Genomic DNA, 23,960 nt, shown 5'->3' with positions numbered 1-23,960 from the left:
TCAGCCTCATCTCCTACAGCCTGTGGATCCCCACATGGCCCCTGAGTCTACACCCAGAGCTGCCTCTTCCCCTCCCCGCTCACAGCCCTCCCATGGCTCCACAGGGCCCTCAGGAGGCATCCAAGGAATTCCCAGGCCCTGTCTAGACCCACACACTCCACCCACTTCCTCCTCCCTCTAGCACGTACTCATTAAGCACCTGCCATTCTTAGGCCCATCTCACCCCTTCCAGATTTGCAGTTTCCTCTGCCTGGAATGCTCTCCCCTCACTCCCCGCCCTCCTCCAACCTGGCTGAACCACAACTTGTCCTTCAGGTCTCTTATTAAGAACCAAAATAATAATTACCACTTAGCACGCACCAGGAACTGTGAAAAAAAAAAATGTTTCGCAGACATTATGGGCTGAACCCTGCTGAACATCCCAAGAGCTGGGTGTTTATCATGCAGGGGGCGGTGGTTCAGAAAGGGACCTGCAGGAGGTTGCACAGCCAGAGGGAGAAGCTGGGTGGCTTCAGCCCAGGACGGTCAGGCTGCTCACTGTTCCTGAAAGCTTTTCCTACCACGTCATGCTGTCCTTAGCAGGTCCCAGTCCTCTAAGCTTACCCAGATAGTCTTGCCAGGCAGATGATGGTAGTGCTACCTAGTGAGCATTTTCTGCATGCCTAGTGGTTCTGAGGGTGCTACATTAACCCTTTAAACCCCAGGGGGTGGATGTTATAGTTTAAACATGGCTGCAAATTCAACCTTCCTCCCCTTAAGGAATAAGTTCTCTGTCCCTTCCCCTGGCATCTGTGTAGGCTCTCTGACCTCTAGACCAAGAGAGTACAGTGGAATTGACCGTGTGTGTCTATACCTAGGCCGCAAGAGACTGGCATATTCCACTTCCTATATCAAGGGACACTCCCACCATGCTGTGAGGAAGCTTAAGCAGCCCCGTGGAGAGGAGTCATGGCCCCTAGGTAACAGCCAGCTCAAGCCCACAGCCCCCTCCAGCTTGCAGGCATTTGACAGCCATCCTGGGTGTTGATCCTCTGGACCTATTTGAGCCATGGAAGAGAGGCGTGCTGTCTCTGCCAAGCTCAACTCTCCGATTTAGAAGCAATCAGAGTTGGGGTAAGCCACCAAGCAACAGACCACCAGATCACAGGTGTCGTTACTAACTGCCCCGGATGGAGGAGGAAACTCAGGCTTAGAGAGCAGGAAGCTATCAAAGGTCATCCTGGGGACAGGGATCGGCCAGGATCTGAACCAGGGCCTCGGGATCCCGACCCCAGGCCCATAACCACTAGGCTAAGCTCTCACTGTTTCGATAGGCCAAATGAAGAAACTGAAGCTCAGAGATGGGAAGTTATTTGCTCAAGACCTCACAGTTGATAAATCTGAGAGTGAGAGTTTGAAATCACTAAGCCCGAGTCCAGGCCCTGGCCCTTCATCCCGCACTAGGTTTTGATTGTCTCTTGCTTGTCTGTCTTCCCCGCCGGAATCAGAGCTTCCAGCCTCCTCCCCCTTTCACATCCCAAGTCTCAGCAGGGGCCTGGCACCCGGGAGTCCCCAGCAGACATTTTGCAGATGAAAGCCCTTCTCCACAATCCCCCACCACCACTTCACTGGTATTTGTCCAAGACAACTTATTTGCCACCGTACTGGAAATCTTCGACCCCACAGGCCTGCTCAGATGTCCCAGGTGGCTCCCCAGTACCCGCTGCTGCCTCATGTACAGCACACAGCACCCGCCTCATGGCTGTCTCTGCCCATGTCCATTGCCCCTTCAACGTGGAAGCTTCTCGAGGCAGGGACTGGATGTGACTCACCTGGATTTCTGGCGTTGCCCGGCACATGGGAAACTTAGGGAAATGTTTGTTGAATGAATCAAAGAATGTGTGTTCATGGAATGAAGTAAAAAAGACAGACATCAAGAGTCAGAGTTTTATTGTCAAGCTTCATAGAAATGGCTCAAATCCGCCCGATCTCCCTCAGCTTGGCCACCAGGTCCTCTGTGGTCTCCACCTTGACACCAGCCGTGCGCTGGGGCGGGTCCTCCACACTAATCACAGAGATCTTGGAGGTCAGGTCCACGCCCAGGTCCCCAGCCTTGAGCACCTCGATCTTCTTCTTCTTGGCTTTCTGCATACAAGAAGCCACAGTTCACAAAGCTGCCAAATCCCCTGCTGACATTCCTGCAGCGCCCATGGGTGCCACATCTGCTGGACGACTCCCATTGGCTAAACCCTTCTAGACCTACCCACTGGCTAGGACACACAAGCCCTCTTACTGGGCCACACCTGATGTGGACAATTCCTGTTGGCTGGGATGTCCTGGGAAGCCCTTCTACTGCAGAAGTCCTCCTCTAGTCAACAGCCTTGGTGAGCCCTCCACTGGCTGGAATAAATCGGCCAAGTCATCCTCTGGCAGTAAAACTCTTTGGACTTTTGGCTAAACTGACCCATGAAATTCACCCTTTTGGCCCTGGCTGGTGTGGCTCAGTGGACTGAGTGCCAGCCTGCGAACCAAAGGGTCGCCAGTTCAATTCCCAAGGTCGGGCACATGCCTAGATTGCAGGCCAAGTCCCCAGCAGGGGGCGTGCGAAATGCAACCACACGCTGACGTTTCTTTCCCTCTCTTCCCCTCTCTAAAAATAAATAAATAAAATCTTAAAAAAAAAAAAAGAAAAACAAATTCACCTTACTGGCTGAGATGCCTCAATGAGCCCATCTTATTGGCTGAGATGACCCACTGAACTCTCCCCACTGCTGAGATGACCAATAAATCCTCTTCATTTAGCTAGGATTACAGAATGAACTGTTCCTATTGGCTGTAATGACAAGGGGAGCTTTTTTTACTGTCTGAGGAAGCCCTTCTATTGGTTGAGGTAAACAGCAAACCCTGTTAGCCAAAAGAGCCCCCCCTGAGCTCTTGTTATTGGCACGAACGACCCTGAACACTCTCTGTTACCCAGGATGACCAGGGCTCCCTCCCTTTGGATGAGATGTCCCTCAGACCCTGTCTCTCCCATCTGACCACCGGGGAGGCACGGCGCCTGCAGCCCTCGCCCGTTCCCAGGCCTCCAGTGACTTGTCTGCCAGGCGCTCACCATGATGTTAGGCAACGTGGCATATCGGGGCTCATTGAGCCGCAGGTCGGCGGTCACCACGGCAGGCAGCTTCAGGCGCAGAGTCTCCAGGCCCCCGTCAATCTCCCGCTCCACTTTCAACTTGTCCCCTTCCAGCGTCAACTGGGAGGCAAAGGTACCCTGGGGAAGGACAGCGTGGGGGGAGTAGGCAGATTAATTTGGGGCGGGCCCGGAGCAGTCCTCCATCCGCCACTGTGCCGAGTGCAGGCATGGAGGCGCGACAAATAATAGAAGAGGGAGGACCCTTCAAGGTGACTTCTAGACATCAAGTTCAGACACGGGGGGAAGCCACAGAAAGGGATCTCAGAAACCCCGGGGAGGGCGTCTTTATTTTCATCAGACGCCAAGTGTGTGTCCTAACGTTCGAACCTGCCAGCGGGTCTCCCTTCCCTAACAATAAGGAGCACCTATCGGGTGTCATCCTAAGCAATTTAAATGAACTAAGTCCTCAGATCCGCACAGGAACTCTAGGGGGAAACGTTTTCAGCCCCACGTTACAGATGAAGAAAACAGATGAAGAGCCAGAGAGGGGCTCACGACATTTCTACTGTCACCCACTGCTGGCAAATCCAAAAGCCACCAGTGTGGTTCTAGGCCCCATGTCACGCTGTCACCTGCGCACCATGCCGTCCCCAGGAGTTCCCTTCACGACCCCTCTGCTGGGACAACAACAGCCCGTGTGCTCACCTCCATCCTCCAAACATCCTCTGGGGCCCATCTTCCAGGGTCCGTGCCCTTCCTCTGGCCAAGGCCCCTCCGCCCGTCGGCCCCGATCCATCATTTCCGGGCCTACACACTCGTTCTAACCAACCTGTCCCCTCCACTCACGGAGCCTCTGGACCGATCTTTCACGTCTCAGTCGGAACGTCCCATTGTTCTCGTGGGTCTCTTTCGAGTGCCCATGAGCCCAGTTCTGGGGATATACCGTGAACACGACCAGCCAGGCCCCGCCCAGCTTGAGTGGGCACCTGCCCTGGCCGCCCGTACCCAGGTGAACGCGGTCACCACTGGCCGCGAGCAGCCTCTGAGGGCGTGCAACGTGGCGAGCATGATCGAGCAAGGGTAGGACTTTTTCCTTTTGTCTAGTTTTTTTTAAATTTAAAAACCAATAAGCGAGATACATTATCAGGGTCACGGTGATGACTTCATGGATGCATATGTGTTCAGAGTTTGCCAAACTGTACACTTTAAATATGCGCAGGTTTTTGGAGGCCAGTTATATCCCAACCAAGCCTTAAAAAAAAAAAAAGAAGAAGAAGATACTAGACGCAGTTATCAGGAAATGTTGGAGTCTGTTTGGAAAACCTTGGGTGTATGAATGTACTTTTCAATTATGAATTTTGGGAATCTAAATTAAGTAATTCAAACGAAAGTTTTATATCATCTGAATTGAGACGTGCTGTTGACATGAAATACACACTGGATTTTGAACATTTCATACAAAAAGATATAAGAATGGAGGGATTGGAGGCTGGGTAAAAAAGGTAAAGGGATTAAGAAGTACAAATTGGTACTTATAAAATATTCACAGGGATGTAAAGCACAGCACAGAGAATAGAGTCGATAATATTATAATAACTGTGTACAGTGTCAGATGGGTCCTTGAAATATCAGGAGAAACACTCTGTAAAGTATGAGATTACCTCCTGAAACTAATACAGAATAATACTAAATATAAACTGTAACTAAAAATAAAATTAACAAATAAAGATACAGAAATGGAAAAAACATTTTTAAAAGAATGCAAAATCACTCCATTTCTTTATATGGGTTACATGTTGAAATGCTATTTAAGATATACCAGGTTCAATAAAATACCATTAAAATTAAGTTTGCCAGTTTCTTTGTATTTCTTAAGTGTGGCTATGAAAAATTTCATATGAAATTTCATATGAAAAATAGTCTCTGCGGCCTGCATCTCTACTGGACCAGCACAGGCCGGGACTGGAGGGCACAGAGTTTGGAGGGGGACATGCGTCCCTCACAGCGGGTGGGCAAGGAAGGCCTCCCTGAAGAGGTGACATCTGAGAGGTCTCTGCCCGAAGCAGGGGCTAGAAAGCCCTGAGGCGATCTGAGGGGACTGCGTTCGGTGCTGCAGGAACAGCAGGTGCAAAGGCCCTGGGGCAGGGATGAATTTGGCGTCGCTGAGGAGCGGCAGGGCTGCGCGGGCCGGGCTGGAGCAGTCGTGCAGGCCCCGACGAGGCCTGGTGTCCCTGCTGGGCACCCCTCCTTCCTGCCTGCCGGAGCTGCTGCCCCACTCTGCGCCTGCCTCCCTCCAGAAGGGCCGGGGCAGGCGTGGCCGTGTTCTGAGCCCCCAGGCCTGGCCCACAGCAGGTGCTACCCATTCCAGCCTCACCTGTGGCCAGTCCAGAAATCCAGCTGTCATCTGCCCTGTCTGGTTACAGTCATCATCAATGGCCTAAGTGGGAAAAGACAGAAGACTGTGTGACAACTGGGCTTTTCACACACCATTGGGGCCTTTGTCTACAACAGCGACTGGCAAACATTTTCTACAATGGGTCAGAGGGTAACGATCCTCTGGTCTCTGTCACAGCGCCTCATCTGTGACCTCTGATGTCACTCTCACTGTGACATCTCACTGATGTCATCCATGAGCGGCCAGTGACACTCCCTGTCTGTTTCAACAAATGGGTGCAGTGGTGTCCCAACAAAACTTTATTTACAAAATTGTGGCCTCTCTGGGCCACAGTTTGCAGACTTCTGGACTCACGTGATCCCAACGCCCTAGAGAGAGGCAGTCTCTAGTCCCGGGGCACAGAGGGGACCTGGCATTCCCAGCGCCAAACCTCTGCCCTGTCTGAATATTTACAGAAGCCTCCTGTAAGCCAGGCCCCGGGCGGGCCACACTGGGGAAGTGAAGGAACGGGATCTTGGCCAATGAGAACATTCTGTCCCCGACTCTCGTGATTGGCTCAGGGGTGAACACGTGAATCCAGCTAGACCAATGGAGAGCCAGCCTTGGGAGTCTCACTACAGCCCTTGGGAAGGAGGCTCTTTTCTTTCTGCTGGGGTCACTGGGTTGGTGGGATGTGAGCCTGCAGATGCTGAGACTGAAGCTAAGGCAGAGGAGCAGAGTACAGAACACACATGTGACCCTGCATGTGTGCCTGAAGCTCTCCTCACCTGAACTGTAAGTCCAGTTTGTTTGTTTTTTAAATCCTCACCTGAGGGTATGTTTATTGATTTTAGGGGGGTGGGCAAAGAGAGAGAGAAACGTCGACTGTTTGCCTCCCATTCGCACTCTGACCGGGGATTGAACCTGCAACCTTTCGGTGTAAAGGATGACGCTCCAACCAACCGAGCCACCTGGCCAGGGCTGACAAGTTAACTTTTTGTTAAGCCAACGTGAGCTGCAATTCCACCCCCTACACCAAAAAGCGTCCTGGCCAGTTCCCCCAGCATCTCCCCAGCAGGAGGCCTGGGCCGCAGGAACTGTCCCTGACAACCAGGACAGGCAGGACATCAGAGTCTGAGACCCACCGGCAAGTGCAGGAAGCTTCAACAGGTCATGCCACCCGCACCTGTTACGGGGGCAGCTGCTGTGACACCCGTGCCCCACCCAGCCCCACCCATGCCACTTTGGCCTCTTCTCTGGTGACACACTCTGCCTCAGTTTCCAGATTTATACTCCGACTCTCCTGCTGTCATCTCTCTCGCTTTCTGCTGCCTGACTCATTGGGCAGGACACCCAAGGACCCAAGTGGACCCATCAGTCCCCCTCTGCCCTGGGGCCCCAGGTCTGCCTCTGAGTCTCCCATGCGTCTCTGCGCCCGCGTCACCTCACCATCTCTGACCTTCCCTCTCCGCCTCCCTCCCTGCCTCGTGCTCTCCCCATCCAACTCCTGTGTGTCTCAGGCTCTTCGGGTGGCCCTCCTCTGTCGCCTCCTGGGTGAGGCCACCAGGTCTGCGCTCAGATGGGATGGGGTCGGGGGGGGCTACCCCCGGGTAGGGTCTCCCGGGTCTCCTGAGGGGGCTGAGGAGCCAGAGCGCGCACCTGCCTTGGCTGGGAGCGCCACCTGCCGTGGGAAGTCCTAGCTGAGTTCTCAACAGAGGATACTGTTGTCCCCCACCGCCCCCGCCTCCCCCTTGAACCCCTACCCTCCAGCCTCTCCCTTTCCCGTCCATTCCTCAGGGGTGTCTCTGCACCCACAGCTGATCCCGCCCCTCCCCGGCCCCCAGAGTCTCCATGGCTCCTGAGTGCCCTCCACATGCCTCAGATCTCTGTTCAAGCCCAGGCCTCGGTCAGAACCCCTGTGGATGTCCCCACCCCATCTGGCCCCTGGGGCTGGCTTTTCACACCTCCTCTCATCTGTTCCTTCAGGTTTTCTCTGCTCTGTGCCTCCAAGAAACCCAGGACCCTGGCACCGTCCTTTCTGCCTCCCTCCCTCTCACTCTGCTGGGTCAAGCCCTGGGTTTCTGCTGGGTTCCAGCTGCATCTGTCTCTGCTCTGTCCCCTGGCCTGGGACCAGGCCTCCTTCCCTCCCACATGGATAGTCATCATGGCCCCCCAGGGTTCCAGTCTCACCTCATAGGACCCCTGGGGAATTTCTGAAGCCCACAGCGACCCTGCCCTTCCTGTGCATACTCTCTACAGGGATCGCAGAGTCCCAAGCAGAGTCCCAAGCCGCTCAGCCTAGGAAGTGCGAACCTGAGCCTGCGTCACCTGCCTCTCACCGCACTTTCTCCCCACTCCCAGGCACGGATGGGTCAAGAGGGGCGGCACACCCACCTGCTTGCCCAGCAGGACCAAGTCCACCTTCTCCTTCTCTGCCAGCTTGGCCAGCACCCGGGCCACCTGCAGGGGACCCAGGCGGTCTGCCTCTGCAGCTGGCACTTCCACGTGGATGCCTCGGTCTGCACCCATGGCCAGGGCAGTGCGAATGGTCTCCTGTCAAGGAGAGAAGGGGCTTGACTTGGCTTCTAGCCCCAGGGAGATCCAGGGTCCTGATCCCCAGCCCCTCCTTCCTCAGACCCAGAGGTCCGGGTCTCCAACTTCTCCTCCCTCAGGCCCAGGGTCCGGGCCTCCGGCCCCTCCTCCCTGAGACCCAGGGGTCCGGCCCCCGGCCCCTCCTCCTTCAGACCCAGGGTCTGGGCCCCCAGCCCCTCCTCCCTCAGGCCCAGGGGTCCAGGCCTCCAGCCCCTCCTCCCTCAGACCCAGGAGGAGTCCAAGACCTCAGCCCCCCACCTTCAGACCCAAACTCTAGGCTGAGCACCCCCCCCGGCCCTGGGCACCTGGCACTGGGCAGGCCCGCAGCTGACAGCAATGACCTCCTTCACCAGCTTCTTCTCCTTGAGCCGCACGGCCTCCTCCACGGCGATCTCGCAGAAGGGGTTCATAGAGTGCTTCACGCCATCTGTGACCACGCCCGTCTTGTCTGGCTTCACCCGGATCTGCCCAGCCAGGAGGGGGAAGGGACAGGGTCAGAGGTCAGGCCTGCAGCGCCAACCCTCGCACAGGCTGGATGGGGACCACAGGGGCCTTGCCCAGGGTCCCACGGCTCCAGGGACATTTGACATGCCCGTCCCTACTCCGCCGCTGCTCCTTGCGCCTGAAAGAGTGTTTCTCCATTTTGTTTATCATCGCCCGCAGTGAGAAAGGCATTTGATGATATCCCCAAATGTGTTACAGGTCCACACATAAGGGCTGCACGGGCTGTATGTGTACCATCTCATTTAACTCATAATAGTCCAGGAGGCTGGTTACTGCCATTGCCATCAGTTTGGCATATGGGGCAACTGAGGCACAGACGGGCCACGCACCTTGCCCAAGGTCACACTGCAAGGAAGTGGCGGGACTGGAGTCTAACGCCAAGCCTGTCCCGGGGAGCCACGAGCCCCTCCAGGACGCCAAGCGAGCCTGCCCAGCAGTAGGAGAGTCAGCCCCTTATTCCTGCCCGCAACATCCAAGCGGGCTTTTACCAAGTGATTTCTGATGGCTCTTCCCAAGCCCTTGACACAGCGCAAGGACTTCTGTTCAGTTCTGTCCTCCAGACTTTCCTATCAAGCCAGTCGCTGGGCACGTTCTGGGGCTCGAGGCAGGGCACAGAGCCACCGGATCTCAGGGCCAGCAGGACAGCCCATGCCAGCAGAGACAGGAAGGCTCTCAGGGCAGATGAAGATGGATACACACACAGAGGTGACATGTGACCCGAGAGAGGAAGACAGGCCAGCCAAGAGCAGGAGGAGCACGGAGACAGAGCCAAAGCCCTGAGAGAAGGCCTGGCTGGCCGGGGTTGGGCTCAGGGATAGGAACTGGTTTGAGGGGCCTCAAGTTTCCATTCGTTGGAAGGTCCTCGGTAAGAGAATAAATAGCTAATCCTGAACACAAAATTGCTCCAGCCTCTCCTTGGGCCTTGAAAGCACTAAAGCTAAAAACTCATCAGCCTCATGGAAAACGTGTCCTTGGCGAGAAGTGGGGATTCCTGAGTTGCCCAATGTCTATTAATACCCTAGACACACAGACACACACACGGAGACACCCAGACATGCAGAGTCAGTGACACAGACACAGTGACACACACACACAGGCCCAGAGACACAGGCGCGCGCATGTGCACACACACACGCTGCGCAGAACGTTTGTTTCGAATGAATGAGCAAATAAACTCTCATGATTGTTACTACCAATAAAAGCAATCTTCGCTGAGTACCAGCCAACGCTCAGTGTGAACCAGGCACTGTTTGAAGTGCTTATTCCATCTTCACTATGACCCAGTAAGGGAAGTGCTGTCCTTATCCCCATTGTACGGAGGAGGAAGACAAGGCTCAGAGTGGCTGAGCGGCTTGCCCAAGGTCACACGGTGGGAAGGAGACGCAGGCAGCTGGGCTGGGAGCCCACACCCTGAGCCGTTCCAGTAGTGCGCCTGCTGTCCCAGACCGCAGCGTCATTCTCCGCCCCAGAGCTCCAACTCTGGAAGCGGAGACAGAGCAAAAGCCGGGAACCAGACAATGACATCGTGGGTTACAAAGCGGTCAGAGTGTGGGGGGAGATTCAGCAAGGAGGCAGGCAGGGACCGTGGGGCTGAGGGTTTAAGTAGGTGACCAGGGAAGGCCTCACAGAGACGGTGACATCTGAGCAAAGCCTGGAAGGAGGCGAGGACGGGGTGCTGGGAACAGAGAGATGGGCCAGAGCGGGCACGGAACTGCGGGGGGGCGGGGGGGACAGGGTGATAACTGGGTACACAGAGGATCCCAATTTGGTGCGGGGAGGGCTGGGAAAGGCAAGCACAGTCCTGCAGGAGGACCTAAGGACCCACCAAGGTCGCAGAATGGGGGGCTTCCTGGAGGAGGCTATGCCAGAGAATCACTATATCTTGACGCGATAGCAGTCGGAGTTAGGCAGGATGAGGGAGGGATAAGACGCAGAGGTTGCAGGGCAAGTGGGAAGGGTGCTCAGGGGGAAGGCACAGCAGGGACAAAGGCCCAAGGCAAGGAACAGCCCGGTCTGCTGGGGAAAAGTACAAGCAGGCAGGGACTACGGAAGCACAGAGCGGGAGCGAGGGCGAGGGGGATGCGGTTGGCTGAACAGAGGACCAGGGCTGAACCTCAAAGGGCCTTGAACACCAGACTGAGGGGTGGGACTTTGTCCTGAGGGGGTGGGGCCAAGGGGGGGGCAGGGCTGCCCCAGGCGCAGGGAGACCCCTAAGGCTGAGAGCTGGGAAGGAGACTGGGGCGAGGGTCCAGCGGGGAGAAGAGGAGGCCTGAGCTGCCATAGCCCTGAGGCTGGAGAGGAGAGAATAGGGCAGAGGGAGGGAGAGGGCAGGGGGGTCGGGCTGAGAGCTGACCGGCTATGGGAGGTGAGGGGCAGGTCTAGCCCAGAGATTAGGTCACTGCCAGGGTTTGAATCATTTATTTCTTCAGAAAGGGACATCAAGAGACACGTCCATCAAGACAGGATGCAATGGAGGGGGCCCCAGGGCACTGTGGGCAGGGCAGACAGCACCCACACTTTGGGAAAGCTTGGGAGCTGATACCAGGGTGCTTCACTCTTCCTCTCACGCAGCACACGCAGCAGAGGCACCCGCGTGCCAGGCCCCAGGCTGGGAGATGCTTGGACCCAGAGCAGAGTTAACTGTAAGCCTGCCTGGTGGGGGAGAGAGATACGACCCCAGACATCTCACGCCAGGAACCCGGGCAGGGGCAGGGTCAGGGCTGAGAGAGGCGCAGGGGACTACGGAGACCAGAGGACCGTCAGAGGGGGGGAGGAGTCCAGGAGAGTCGGGTCCCAGAACCCCAAGAGGAGCATGTTTCCGAAAGGCTGGAGGCAACAAACGCAGTCAAAAAACTGTCCCCGCGAGGAGGGGAATGGGAGGGGCACAGCCCGGAGCAGGACTTCCCTGTGTTTCAGAACTGCCTGTTGCTGCCTATTGGACGACGTGGCAAGGAACAGAGCCTTCACAGGCCTCAGTTTCCTCACCTGTCCAACGGGATTCGTCAGTCTAGATATTGAAAGGACTGAATGGGTTAATCTCAGCCAAGGACTTAGAACGCTGCCTGCCTGATGAACAGTTAAGTACCCACCAACTGGGCGTTGTTACGATCCATCGCTGAAGTTTTCATGCCAGGGCCTTGCTCCTGGTCCCTTCCCCTACCAATACCCCAACCTGGACGGGGCCCCACTACACCCACCCGAGGCCTCCAGCATGCCACGTCCTGTGCAGGGCCTTGCTGGGGACACGGAGGCAGGGTCCCAGTATGACGGGGCGGGGGTGGGAGGGAGGGGGAGAGACTTGGATGGGCCATCACCCCCTTGCCTGGTTTAGGGCAAGTATGGAGAGAAAGGGGCCTGTGGGAGTGTGTCTGATTCACCTCTCTCCACGCCAGCTTCTGTCTGGGGACAAGCCAGGCTCTCAGAGACGTCCCCAGACTGTCTCCCGGAGGATGTGAGCCACCCTACCCACTCAGCCGACTGGCTTTCATTTCTAGCAAACTTTTCCCTCCCTTCCTAGCTCAAGACTCCTCGCTCACCCTGTAGCTTTGTAGGGTGGAACGGAGCTTCTGGGTTCCCCCAGCACCCTGCCTGTGCTCCGTTACAGCACGTTTCCTGTACTTGTAAGAGTCAGTGGAGTTTGCAATGCAGCCTAGTGGGCGAAAGCATGGCTTGTGTGCAAAGCGCTCGTTGGGTGCGGAATCAGACGGACCTGGACAGGAATCTCGGCTCTGCCCCTTCCGGGCTCAGTGACCTCTCTGTGCCTCAGTTTCTCCGTGTGTTAAACAGGGAACATGACTCCTCCGGCACGTAAGAAATAGCGACGGTAACTCGCCCTGCACGCAATTGTTAAGACAGTGAGTTCAGAACCGGGGAAGAGGAAACGGGGTCGTAGCACCAGAGGGGTGTTCCGATGTCAGAACCCTAGTCCTTGATCTTTGCCCTGAGGTGTGACTTTGACATTTGGAGGGAGAGCGGCACAGATCAGGGGTTACCGCGAACACCCGCCCATAAAGGGTGCATTCGTGACCCCGAAAGCACACGGCCGCGGGGCACAGGGAGGTGGGAGAGGGAAGCCCGGTCACCTTCACGGCGAAGTCGATGACCCTCTTGACTGCCACGAGCGCGCGCAGCTCCGCCATCTTCCCATTGTCGCCACCCGCTTGACACACCTCCCCACTCCGGCCTCTCGACTGGCCCTTCGTCGGGGCGGAGGCGGGTATCGCAAAGGTTGACTGGCTGGCGGCCGGGGCGCAGGCGCAGAAAAGAACGGGGCGGGCCTTCAGGACCCAGAGGCCTAGGGTGAGGCTTTACACCGCGGGTGGCTGCGGCAGGAAGATGGCGGAGCTGCGCGCGCTCGTGGCAGTCAAGAGGGTCATCGACTTCGCCGTGAAGGTGACCGGGCTTCCCTCTCCCACCTCCCTGTGCCCCGCGGCCGTGTGCTTTCGGGGTCACGAACGCACCCTTTATGGGCGGGTGTTCGCGGTAACCCCTGATCTGTGCCGCTCTTCCTCCAAATGTCAAAGTCACACCTCAGGGCAAAGATCAAGGACTAGGGTTCTGACATCGGAACACCCCTCTGGTGCTACGACCCCGTTTCCTCTTCCCCGGTTCTGAACTCACTGTCTTAACAATTGCGTGCAGGGCGAGTTACCGTCGCTATTTCTTACGTGCCGGAGGAGTCATGTTCCCTGTTTAACACACGGAGAAACTGAGGCACAGAGAGGTCACTGAGCCCGGAAGGGGCAGAGCCGAGATTCCTGTCCAGGTCCGTCTGATTCCGCACCCAACGAGCGCTTTGCACACAAGCCATGCTTTCGCCCACTAGGCTGCATTGCAAACTCCACTGACTCTTACAAGTACAGGAAACGTGCTGTAACGGAGCACAGGCAGGGTGCTGGGGGAACCCAGAAGCTCCGTTCCACCCTACAAAGCTACAGGGTGAGCGAGGAGTCTTGAGCTAGGAAGGGAGGGAAAAAGTTTGCTAGAAATGAAAGCCAGTCGGCTGAGTGGGTAGGGTGGCTCACATCCTCCGGGAGACAGTCTGGGGACGTCTCTGAGAGCCTGGCTTGTCCCCAGACAGAAGCTGGCGTGGAGAGAGGTGAATCAGACACACTCCCACAGGCCCCTTTCTCTCCATACTTGCCCTAAACCAGGCAAGGGGGTGATGGCCCATCCAAGTCTCTCCCCTCCCTCCCACCCCCGCCCCGTCATACTGGGACCCTGCCTCCGTGTCCCCAGCAAGGCCCTGCACAGGACGTGGCATGCTGGAGGCCTCGGGTGGGTGTAGTGGGGCCCCGTCCAGGTTGGGGTATGTGGTAGGGGGAAGGGGCCAGGAGCAAGGCCCTGGCATGAAAACTTCAGCGATGGATCGTAACAACGCCCAGTTGGTGGGTACTTAACTGTTCATCAGGCAGGCAGCGTTCTAAGTCCTTGGCTGAGATTAACCCATTCAGTCCTTTCAATATCTAGACTGACGAATCCCGTTGGACAGGTGAGGAAACTGAGGCCTGTGAAGGCTCTGTTCCTTGCCACGTCGTCCAATAGGCAGCAACAGGCAGTTCTGAAACACAGGGAAGTCCTGCTCCGGGCTGTGCCCCTCCCATTCCCCTCCTCGTGGGGACAGTTTTTTGGCTGCGTTTGTTGCCTCCAGCCTTTCGGAAACATGCTCCTCTTGGGGTTCTGGGACCCGACTCTCCTGGACTCCTCCCCCCTCTGACGGTCCTCTGGTCTCCGTAGTCCCCTGCGCCTCTCTCAGCCCTGACCCTGCCCCTGCCCGGGTTCCTGGCGTGAGATGTCTGGGGTCGTATCTCTCTCCCCAACCAGGCAGGCTTACAGTTAACTCTGCTCTGGGTCCAAGCATCTCCCAGCCTGGGGCCTGGCACGTGGGTGCCTCTGCTGCGTGTGCTGCGTGAGAGGAAGAGTGAAGCACCCTGGTATCAGCTCCCAAGCTTTCCCAAAGTGTGGGTGCTGTCTGCCCTGCCCACAGTGCCCTGGGGCCCCCTCCATTGCATCCTGTCTTGATGGACGTGTCTCTTGATGTCCCTTTCTGAAGAAATAAATGATTCAAACCCTGGCAGTGACCTAATCTCTGGGCTAGACCTGCCCCTCACCTCCCATAGCCGGTCAGCTCTCAGCCCGACCCCCCTGCCCTCTCCCTCCCTCTGCCCTATTCTCTCCTCTCCAGCCTCAGGGCTATGGCAGCTCAGGCCTCCTCTTCTCCCCGCTGGACCCTCGCCCCAGTCTCCTTCCCAGCTCTCAGCCTTAGGGGTCTCCCTGCGCCTGGGGCAGCCCTGCCCCCCCCTTGACCCCACCCCCCTCAGGACAAAGTCCCACCCCTCAGTCTGGTGTTCAAGGCCCTTTGAGGTTCAGCCCTGGTCCTCTGTTCAGCCAACCGCATCCCCCTCGCCCTCGCTCCCGCTCTGTGCTTCCGTAGTCCCTGCCTGCTTGTACTTTTCCCCAGCAGACCGGGCTGTTCCTTGCCTTGGGCCTTTGTCCCTGCTGTGCCTTCCCCCTGAGCACCCTTCCCACTTGCCCTGCAACCTCTGCGTCTTATCCCTCCCTCATCCTGCCTAACTCCGACTGCTATCGCGTCAAGATATAGTGATTCTCTGGCATAGCCTCCTCCAGGAAGCCCCCCATTCTGCGACCTTGGTGGGTCCTTAGGTCCTCCTGCAGGACTGTGCTTGCCTTTCCCAGCCCTCCCCGCACCAAATTGGGATCCTCTGTGTACCCAGTTATCACCCTGCCCCCCCCCGCCCCCCCCGCAGTTCCGTGCCCGCTCTGGCCCATCTCTCTGTTCCCAGCACCCCGTCCTTGCCTCCTTCCAGGCTTTGCTCAGATGTCACCGTCTCTGTGAGGCCTTCCCTGGTCACCTACTTAAACCCTCAGCCCCACGGTCCCTGCCTGCCTCCTTGCTGAATCTCCCCCCACACTCTGACCACTTTGTAACCCACGATGTCATTGTCTGGTTCCCGGCTTTTGCTCTGTCTCCGCTTCCAGAGTTGGAGCTCTGGGGCGGAGAATGACGCTGCGGTCTGGGACAGCAGGCGCACTACTGGAACGGCTCAGGGTGTGGGCTCCCAGCCCAGCTGCCTGCGTCTCCTTCCCACCGTGTGACCTTGGGCAAGCCGCTCAGCCACTCTGAGCCTTGTCTTCCTCCTCCGTACAATGGGGATAAGGACAGCACTTCCCTTACTGGGTCATAGTGAAGATGGAATAAGCACTTCAAACAGTGTCTGGTTCACACTGAGCGTTGGCTGGTACACAGCGAAGATTGCTTTTATTGGTAGTAACAATCATGAGAGTTTATTTGCTCATTCATTTGAAACAAACTTTCTGCGCAGCGTGTGTGTGTGCACATGAGCGCGCCTGTGTCTCTGGGCCTGTGTGTGTGTGTCACTGTGTCTGTGTCACTGACTCTGCATGTCTGGGTGTCTCCGTGTGTGTGTCTGTGTGTCTAGGGTATTAATAGACATTGGGCAACTCAGGAATCCCCACTTCTCGCCAAGGACACGTTTTCCATGAGGCTGATGAGTTTTTAGCTTTAGTGCTTTCAAGGCCCAAGGAGAGGCTGGAGCAATTTTGTGTTCAGGATTAGCTATTTATTCTCTTACCGAGGACCTTCCAACGAATGGAAACTTGAGGCCCCTCAAACCAGTTCCTATCCCTGAGCCCAACCCCGGCCAGCCAGGCCTTCTCTCAGGGCTTTGGCTCTGTCTCCGCGCTCCTCCTGCTCTTGGCTGGCCTGTCTTCCTCTCTCGGGTCACATGTCACCTCTGTGTGTGTATCCATCTTCATCTACCCTGAGGGCCTTCCTGTCTCTGCTGGCATGGGCTGTCCTGCTGGCCCTGAGATCCGGTGGCTCCGTGCCCTGCCTCGAGCCCCAGAACGTGCCCAGCGACTGGCTTGATAGGAAAGTCTGGAGGACAGAACTGAACAGAAGTCCTTGCGCTGTGTCAAGGGCTTGGGAAGAGCCATCAGAAATCACTTGGTAAAAGCCCGCTTGGATGTTGCGGGCAGGAATAAGGGGCTGACTCTCCTACTGCTGGGCAGGCTCGCTTGGCGTCCTGGAGGGGCTCGTGGCTCCCGGGACAGGCTTGGCGTTAGACTCCAGTCCCGCCACTTCCTTGCAGTGTGACCTTGGGCAAGGTGCGTGGCCCGTCTGTGCCTCAGTTGCCCCATATGCCAAACTGATGGCAATGGCAGTAACCAGCCTCCTGAACTATTATGAGTTAAATGAGATGGTACACATACAGCCCGTGCAGCCCTTATGTGTGGACCTGTAACACATTTGGGGAGATCATCAAATGCCTTTCTCACTGCGGGCGATGATAAACAAAATGGAGAAACACTCTTTCAGGCGCAAGGAGCAGCGGCGGAGTAGGGACGGGCATGTCAAATGTCCCTGGAGCCGTGGGACCCTGGGCAAGGCCCCTGTGGTCCCCATCCAGCCTGTGCGAGGGTTGGCGCTGCAGGCCTGACCTCTGACCCTGTCCCTTCCCCTCCTGGCTGGGCAGATCCGGGTGAAGCCAGACAAGACGGGCGTGGTCACAGATGGCGTGAAGCACTCTATGAACCCCTTCTGCGAGATCGCCGTGGAGGAGGCCGTGCGGCTCAAGGAGAAGAAGCTGGTGAAGGAGGTCATTGCTGTCAGCTGCGGGCCTGCCCAGTGCCAGGTGCCCAGGGCCGGGGGGGGGGGGGGTGCTCAGCCTAGAGTTTGGGTCTGAAGGTGGGGGGCTGAGGTCTTGGACTCCTCCTGGGTCTGAGGGAGGAGGGGCTGGAGGCCTGGACCCCTGGGCCTGAGGGAGGAGGGGCTGGGGGCCCAGACCCTGGGTCTGAAGGAGGAGGGGCCGGGGGCCGGACCCCTGGGTCTCAGGGAGGAGGGGCCGGAGGCCCGGACCCTGGGCCTGAGGGAGGAGGGGCTGGGGATCAGGACCCTGGATCTCCCTGGGGCTAGAAGCCAAGTTAAGCCCCTTCTCTCCTTGACAGGAGACCATCCGCACTGCCCTGGCCATGGGCGCAGACCGAGGCATCCACGTGGAAGTGCCAGCTGCAGAGGCAGACCGCCTAGGTCCCCTGCAGGTGGCCCGGGTGCTGGCCAAGCTGGCAGAGAAGGAGAAGGTGGACTTGGTCCTGCTGGGCAAGCAGGTGGGTGTGCCGCCCCTCCCGACCCATCCGCGCCTGGGAGCGGGGAGAAAGTGCGGTGAGAGGCAGGTGACGCAGGCTCAGGTTCGCACTTCCTAGGCTGAGCGGCTTGGGACTCTGCTTGGGACTCTGCGATCCCTGTAGAGAGTATGCGCAGGAAGGGCAGGGTCGCTGTGGGCTTCAGAAATTCCCCAGGGGTCCTATGAGGTGAGACTGGAACCCTGGGGGGCCATGATGACTATCCATGTGGGAGGGAAGGAGGCCTGGTCCCAGGCCAGGGGACAGAGCAGAGACAGATGCAGCTGGAGGACCAGGGCTTGACCCAGCAGAGTGAGAGGGAGGGAGGCAGAAAGGACAGTGCCAGGGTCCTGGGTTTCTTGGAGGCACAGAGCAGAGAAAACCTGAAGGAACAGATGAGAGGAAGTGTGAAAAGCCAGCCCCAGGGGCCAGATGGGGTGGGGACATGCACAGGGGTTCTGACCGAGGCCTGGGCTTGAACAGAGATCTGAGGCATGTGGAGGGCACTCAGGAGCCATGGAGACTCTGGGGGCCGGGGAGGGGCGGGATCAGCTGTGGGTGCAGAGACACCCCTGAGGAATGGACGGGAAAGGGAGAGGCTGGAGGGTAGGGGTTCAAGGGGGAGGCGGGGGCGGTGGGGGACAACAGTATCCTCTGTTGAGAACTCAGCTAGGACTTCCCACGGCAGGTGGCGCTCCCAGCCAAGGCAGGTGCGCGCTCTGGCTCCTCAGCCCCCTCAGGAGACCCGGGAGACCCTACCCGGGGGTAGCCCCCCGACCCCATCCCATCTGAGCGCAGACCTGGTGGCCTCACCCAGGAGGCGACAGAGGAGGGCCACCCGAAGAGCCTGAGACACACAGGAGTTGGATGGGGAGAGCACGAGGCAGGGAGGGAGGCGGAGAGGGAAGGTCAGAGATGGTGAGGTGACGCGGGCGCAGAGACGCATGGGAGACTCAGAGGCAGACCTGGGGCCCCAGGGCAGAGGGGGACTGATGGGTCCACTTGGGTCCTTGGGTGTCCTGCCCAATGAGTCAGGCAGCAGAAAGCAGAGAGAGATGACAGCAGGAGAGTCGGAGTATAAATCTGGAAACTGAGGCAGAGTGTGTCACCAGAGAAGAGGCCAAAGTGGCATGGGTGGGGCTGGGTGGGGCACGGGTGTCACAGCAGCTGCCCCCGTAACAGGTGCGGGTGGCATGACCTGTTGAAGCTTCCTGCACTTGCCGGTGGGTCTCAGACTCTGATGTCCTGCCTGTCCTGGTTGTCAGGGACAGTTCCTGCGGCCCAGGCCTCCTGCTGGGGAGATGCTGGGGGAACTGGCCAGGACGCTTTTTGGTGTAGGGGGTGGAACTGCAGCTCATGTTGGCTTAACAAAAAGTTAACTTGTCAGCCCTGGCCAGGTGGCTCGGTTGGTTGGAGCGTCATCCTTTACACCGAAAGGTTGCAGGTTCAATCCCCGGTCAGAGTGCGAATGGGAGGCAAACAATCGACGTTTCTCTCTCTCTTTGCCCACCCCCCTAAAATCAATAAACATACCCTCAGGTGAGGATTTAAAAAACAAACAAACTGGACTTACAGTTCAGGTGAGGAGAGCTTCAGGCACACATGCAGGGTCACATGTGTGTTCTGTACTCTGCTCCTCTGCCTTAGCTTCAGTCTCAGCATCTGCAGGCTCACATCCCACCAACCCAGTGACCCCAGCAGAAAGAAAAGAGCCTCCTTCCCAAGGGCTGTAGTGAGACTCCCAAGGCTGGCTCTCCATTGGTCTAGCTGGATTCACGTGTTCACCCCTGAGCCAATCACGAGCGTCGGGGACAGAATGTTCTCATTGGCCAAGATCCCGTTCCTTCACTTCCCCAGTGTGGCCCGCCCGCCCGGGGTCTGGCTTACAGGAGGCTTCTGTAAATATTCAGACAGGGCAGAGGTTTGGCGCTGGGAATGCCAGGTCCCCTCTGTGCCCCGGGACTAGAGACTGCCTCTCTCTAGGGCGTTGGGATCACGTGAGTCCAGAAGTCAGCAAACTGTGGCCCAGAGAGGCCACAATTTTGTAAATAAAGTTTTGTTGGGACACCACTGCACCCATTTGTTGAAACAGACAGGGAGTGTCACTGGCCGCTCATGGATGACATCAGTGAGATGTCACAGTGAGAGTGACATCAGAGGTCACAGATGAGGCGCTGTGACAGAGACCAGAGGATCGTTACCCTCTGACCCATTGTAGAAAATGTTTGCCAGTCGCTGTTGTAGACAAAGGCCCCAATGGTGTGTGAAAAGCCCAGTTGTCACACAGTCTTCTGTCTTTTCCCACTTAGGCCATTGATGATGACTGTAACCAGACAGGGCAGATGACAGCTGGATTTCTGGACTGGCCACAGGTGAGGCTGGAATGGGTAGCACCTGCTGTGGGCCAGGCCTGGGGGCTCAGAACACGGCCACCCCTGCCCCGGCCCTTCTGGAGGGAGGCAGGCTCAGAGTGGGGCAGCAGCTCCTGCAGGCAGGAAGGAGGGGTGCCCAGCAGGGACACCAGGCCTCGTCGGGGCCTGCACGACTGCTCCGGCCCGGCCCGCGCAGCCCTGCCGCTCCTCAGCGACGCCAAATTCATCCCTGCCCCAGGGCCTTTCACCTGCTGTTCCTGCAGCACCGAACGCAGTCCCCTCAGATCGCCTCAGGGCTTTCCAGCCCCTGCTTCGGGCAGAGACCTCTCAGATGTCACCTCTTCAGGGAGGCCTTCCTTGCCCACCCGCTGTGAGGGACGCATGTCCCCTCCAAACTCTGTGCCCTCCAGTCCCGGCCTGTGCTGGTCCAGTAGAGATGCAGGCCGCAGAGACTATTTTTCATATGAAATTTCATATGAAATTTTTCATAGCCACACTTAAGAAATACAAAGAAACTGGCAAACTTAATTTTAATGGTATTTTATTGAACCTGGTATATCTTAAATAGCATTTCAACATGTAACCCATATAAAGAAATGGAGTGATTTTGCATTCTTTTAAAAATGTTTTTTCCATTTCTGTATCTTTATTTGTTAATTTTATTTTTAGTTACAGTTTATATTTAGTATTATTCTGTATTAGTTTCAGGAGGTAATCTCATACTTTACAGAGTGTTTCTCCTGATATTTCAAGGACCCATCTGACACTGTACACAGTTATTATAATATTATCGACTCTATTCTCTGTGCTGTGCTTTACATCCCTGTGAATATTTTATAAGTACCAATTTGTACTTCTTAATCCCTTTACCTTTTTTACCCAGCCTCCAATCCCTCCATTCTTATATCTTTTTGTATGAAATGTTCAAAATCCAGTGTGTATTTCATGTCAACAGCACGTCTCAATTCAGATGATATAAAACTTTCGTTTGAATTACTTAATTTAGATTCCCAAAATTCATAGTTGAAAAGTAGATTCATATACCCAAGGTTTTCCAAACAGACTCCAACATTTCCTGATAACTGCGTCTAGTATCTTCTTCTTCTTCTTTTTTTTTTTTTTTTAAGGCTTGGTTGGGATATAACTGGCCTCCAAAAACCTGCACATATTTAAAGTGTACAGTTTGGCAAACTCTGAACACATATGCATCCATGAAGTCATCACCGTGACCCTGATAATGTATCTCGCTTATTGGTTTTTAAATTTAAAAAAAACTAGACAAAAGGAAAAAGTCCCACCCTTGCTCGATCACGCTCGCCACGTTGCACGCCCTCAGAAGCCGCTCGCGGCCAGTGGTGACCGCGTTCACCTGGGTACGGGTGGCCAGGGCAGGTGCCCACTCAAGCTGGGCGGGGCCTGGCTGGTCGTGTTCACGGTATATCCCCAGAACTGGGCTCATGGGCACTCGAAAGAGACCCACGAGAACAATGGGACGTTCCGACTGAGACGTGAAAGATCGGTCCAGAGGCTCCGTGAGTGGAGGGGACAGGTTGGTTAGAACGAGTGTGTAGGCCCGGAAATGATGGATCGGGGCCGACGGGCGGAGGGGCCTTGGCCAGAGGAAGGGCACGGACCCTGGAAGATGGGCCCCAGAGGATGTTTGGAGGATGGAGGTGAGCACACGGGCTGTTGTTGTGCCAGCAGAGGGGTCGTGAAGGGAACTCCTGGGGACGGCATGGTGCGCAGGTGACAGCGTGACATGAGGCCTAGAACCACACTGGTGGCTTTTGGATTTGCCAGCAGTGGGTGACAGTAGAAATGTCGTGAGCCCCTCTCCGGCTCTTCATCTGTTTTCTTCATCTGTAACGTGGGGCTGAAAACGTTTCCCCCTAGAGTTCCTGTGCGGATCTGAGGACTTAGTTCATTTAAATTGCTTAGGGTGGCACCCGATAGGTGCTCCTTATTGTTAGGGAAGGGAGACCCGCTGGCAGGTTCGAACGTTAGGACACACACTTGGCGTCTGATGAAAATAAAGACGCCCTCCCTGGGGTTTCTGAGATCCCTTTCTGTGGCTTCCCCCCGTGTCTGAACTTGATGTCTAGAAGTCACCTTTAAGGGTCCTCCCTCTTCTATTATTTGTCGCGCCTCCATGCCTGCACTCCATGCCTGCACAGTGGCGGATGGAGGACTGCTCCGGGCCCGCCCCGAATTAATCTGCCTACTCCCCCCACGCTGTCCTTCCCCAGGGTACCTTCGCCTCCCAGTTGACGCTGGAAGGGGACAAGTTGAAAGTGGAGCGGGAGATTGACGGGGGCCTGGAGACTCTGCGCCTGAAGCTGCCTGCCGTGGTGACCGCCGACCTGCGGCTCAATGAGCCCCGATATGCCACGTTGCCTAACATCATGGTGAGCGCCTGGCAGACAAGTCACTGGAGGCCTGGGAACGGGCGAGGGCTGCAGGCGCCGTGCCTCCCCGGTGGTCAGATGGGAGAGACAGGGTCTGAGGGACATCTCATCCAAAGGGAGGGAGCCCTGGTCATCCTGGGTAACAGAGAGTGTTCAGGGTCGTTCGTGCCAATAACGAGAGCTCAGGGGGGCTCTTTTGGCTAACAGGGTTTGCTGTTTACCTCAACCAATAGAAGGGCTTCCTCAGACAGTAAAAAAGTTCCCCTTGTCATTACAGCCAATAGGAACAGTTCATTCTGTAATCCTAGCTAAATGAAGAGGATTTATTGGTCATCTCAGCAGTGGGGAGAGTTCAGTGGGTCATCTCAGCCAATAAGATGGGCTCATTGAGGCATCTCAGCCAGTAAGGTGAATTTGTTTTTCTTTTTTAAGATTTTATTTATTTATTTTTAGAGAGGGGAAGAGAGGGAAAGAAACATCAGCGTGTGGTTGCATTTCGCACGCCCCCTGCTGGGGACTTGGCCTGCAATCTAGGCATGTGCCCGACCTTGGGAATTGAACTGGCGACCCTTTGGTTCGCAGGCTGGCACTCAGTCCACTGAGCCATACCAGCCAGGGCCAAAAGGGTGAATTTCATGGGTCAGTTTAGCCAAAAGTCCAAAGAGTTTTACTGCCAGAGGATGACTTGGCCGATTTATTCCAGCCAGTGGAGGGCTCACCAAGGCTGTTGACTAGAGGAGGACTTCTGCAGTAGAAGGGCTTCCCAGGACATCCCAGCCAACAGGAATTGTCCACATCAGGTGTGGCCCAGTAAGAGGGCTTGTGTGTCCTAGCCAGTGGGTAGGTCTGGAAGGGTTTAGCCAATGGGAGTCGTCCAGCAGATGTGGCACCCATGGGGGCTGCAGGAGTGTCAGCAGGGGACTTGGCAGCTTTGTGAACTGTGGCTTCTTGTATGCAGAAAGCCAAGAAGAAGAAGATCGAGGTGCTCAAGGCTGGGGACCTGGGCGTGGACCTGACCTCCAAGATCTCTGTGATTAGTGTGGAGGACCCGCCCCAGCGCACGGCTGGTGTCAAGGTGGAGACCACAGAGGACCTGGTGGCCAAGCTGAGGGAGATCGGGCGGATTTGAGCCATTTCTATGAAGCTTGACAATAAAACTCTGACTCTTGATGTCTGTCTTTTTTACTTCATTCCATGAACACACATTCTTTGATTCATTCAACAAACATTTCCCTAAGTTTCCCATGTGCCGGGCAACGCCAGAGATCCAGGTGAGTCACATCCAGTCCCTGCCTCGAGAAGCTTCCACGTTGAAGGGGCAGTGGACATGGGCAGAGACAGCCATGAGGCGGGTGCTGTGTGCTGTACATGAGGCAGCAGCGGGTACTGGGGAGCCACCTGGGACATCTGAGCAGGCCTGTGGGGTCGAAGATTTCCAG

General features: G+C 56.4%; 2 protein-coding genes across 2 annotated transcripts; one reads left to right on the top strand and one right to left on the bottom strand.

Annotated features, from left to right (window-relative positions):
• Positions 1 to 1,912: 1,912 nt before the first annotated feature.
• Positions 1,913 to 12,721, bottom strand: LOC129082976 (electron transfer flavoprotein subunit beta). Its single transcript, XM_054588792.1, has 6 exons — positions 12,665 to 12,721; positions 8,384 to 8,542; positions 7,881 to 8,039; positions 5,487 to 5,549; positions 3,092 to 3,250; positions 1,913 to 2,124 (listed from the first exon to the last, which is right to left on the bottom strand). The coding sequence occupies exons 1-6, from the start codon at positions 12,719 to 12,721 to the stop codon at positions 1,954 to 1,956; spliced, it is 768 nt and encodes a 255-aa protein (XP_054444767.1). The 3' UTR covers positions 1,913 to 1,953.
• A 107-nt stretch (positions 12,722 to 12,828) lies between these two features.
• Positions 12,829 to 23,691, top strand: LOC129082974 (electron transfer flavoprotein subunit beta). The gene is made up of 6 exons (XM_054588790.1): positions 12,829 to 12,974; positions 17,099 to 17,257; positions 17,571 to 17,729; positions 20,054 to 20,116; positions 22,363 to 22,521; positions 23,480 to 23,691. The coding sequence occupies exons 1-6, from the start codon at positions 12,918 to 12,920 to the stop codon at positions 23,648 to 23,650; spliced, it is 768 nt and encodes a 255-aa protein (XP_054444765.1). The 5' UTR covers positions 12,829 to 12,917; the 3' UTR covers positions 23,651 to 23,691.
• The last annotated feature ends 269 nt before the right edge of the window (positions 23,692 to 23,960 follow it).

Source organism: Pteronotus mesoamericanus, unplaced genomic scaffold (assembly GCF_021234165.1).
Source record: "Pteronotus mesoamericanus isolate MK-2021 breed Mesoamerican mustached bat unplaced genomic scaffold, CSHL_Meso_final scaffold_137, whole genome shotgun sequence".
Classification (NCBI taxonomy): domain Eukaryota; kingdom Metazoa; phylum Chordata; class Mammalia; order Chiroptera; family Mormoopidae; genus Pteronotus; species Pteronotus mesoamericanus.
This window is presented reverse-complemented; position numbering and strand designations above follow the sequence as displayed.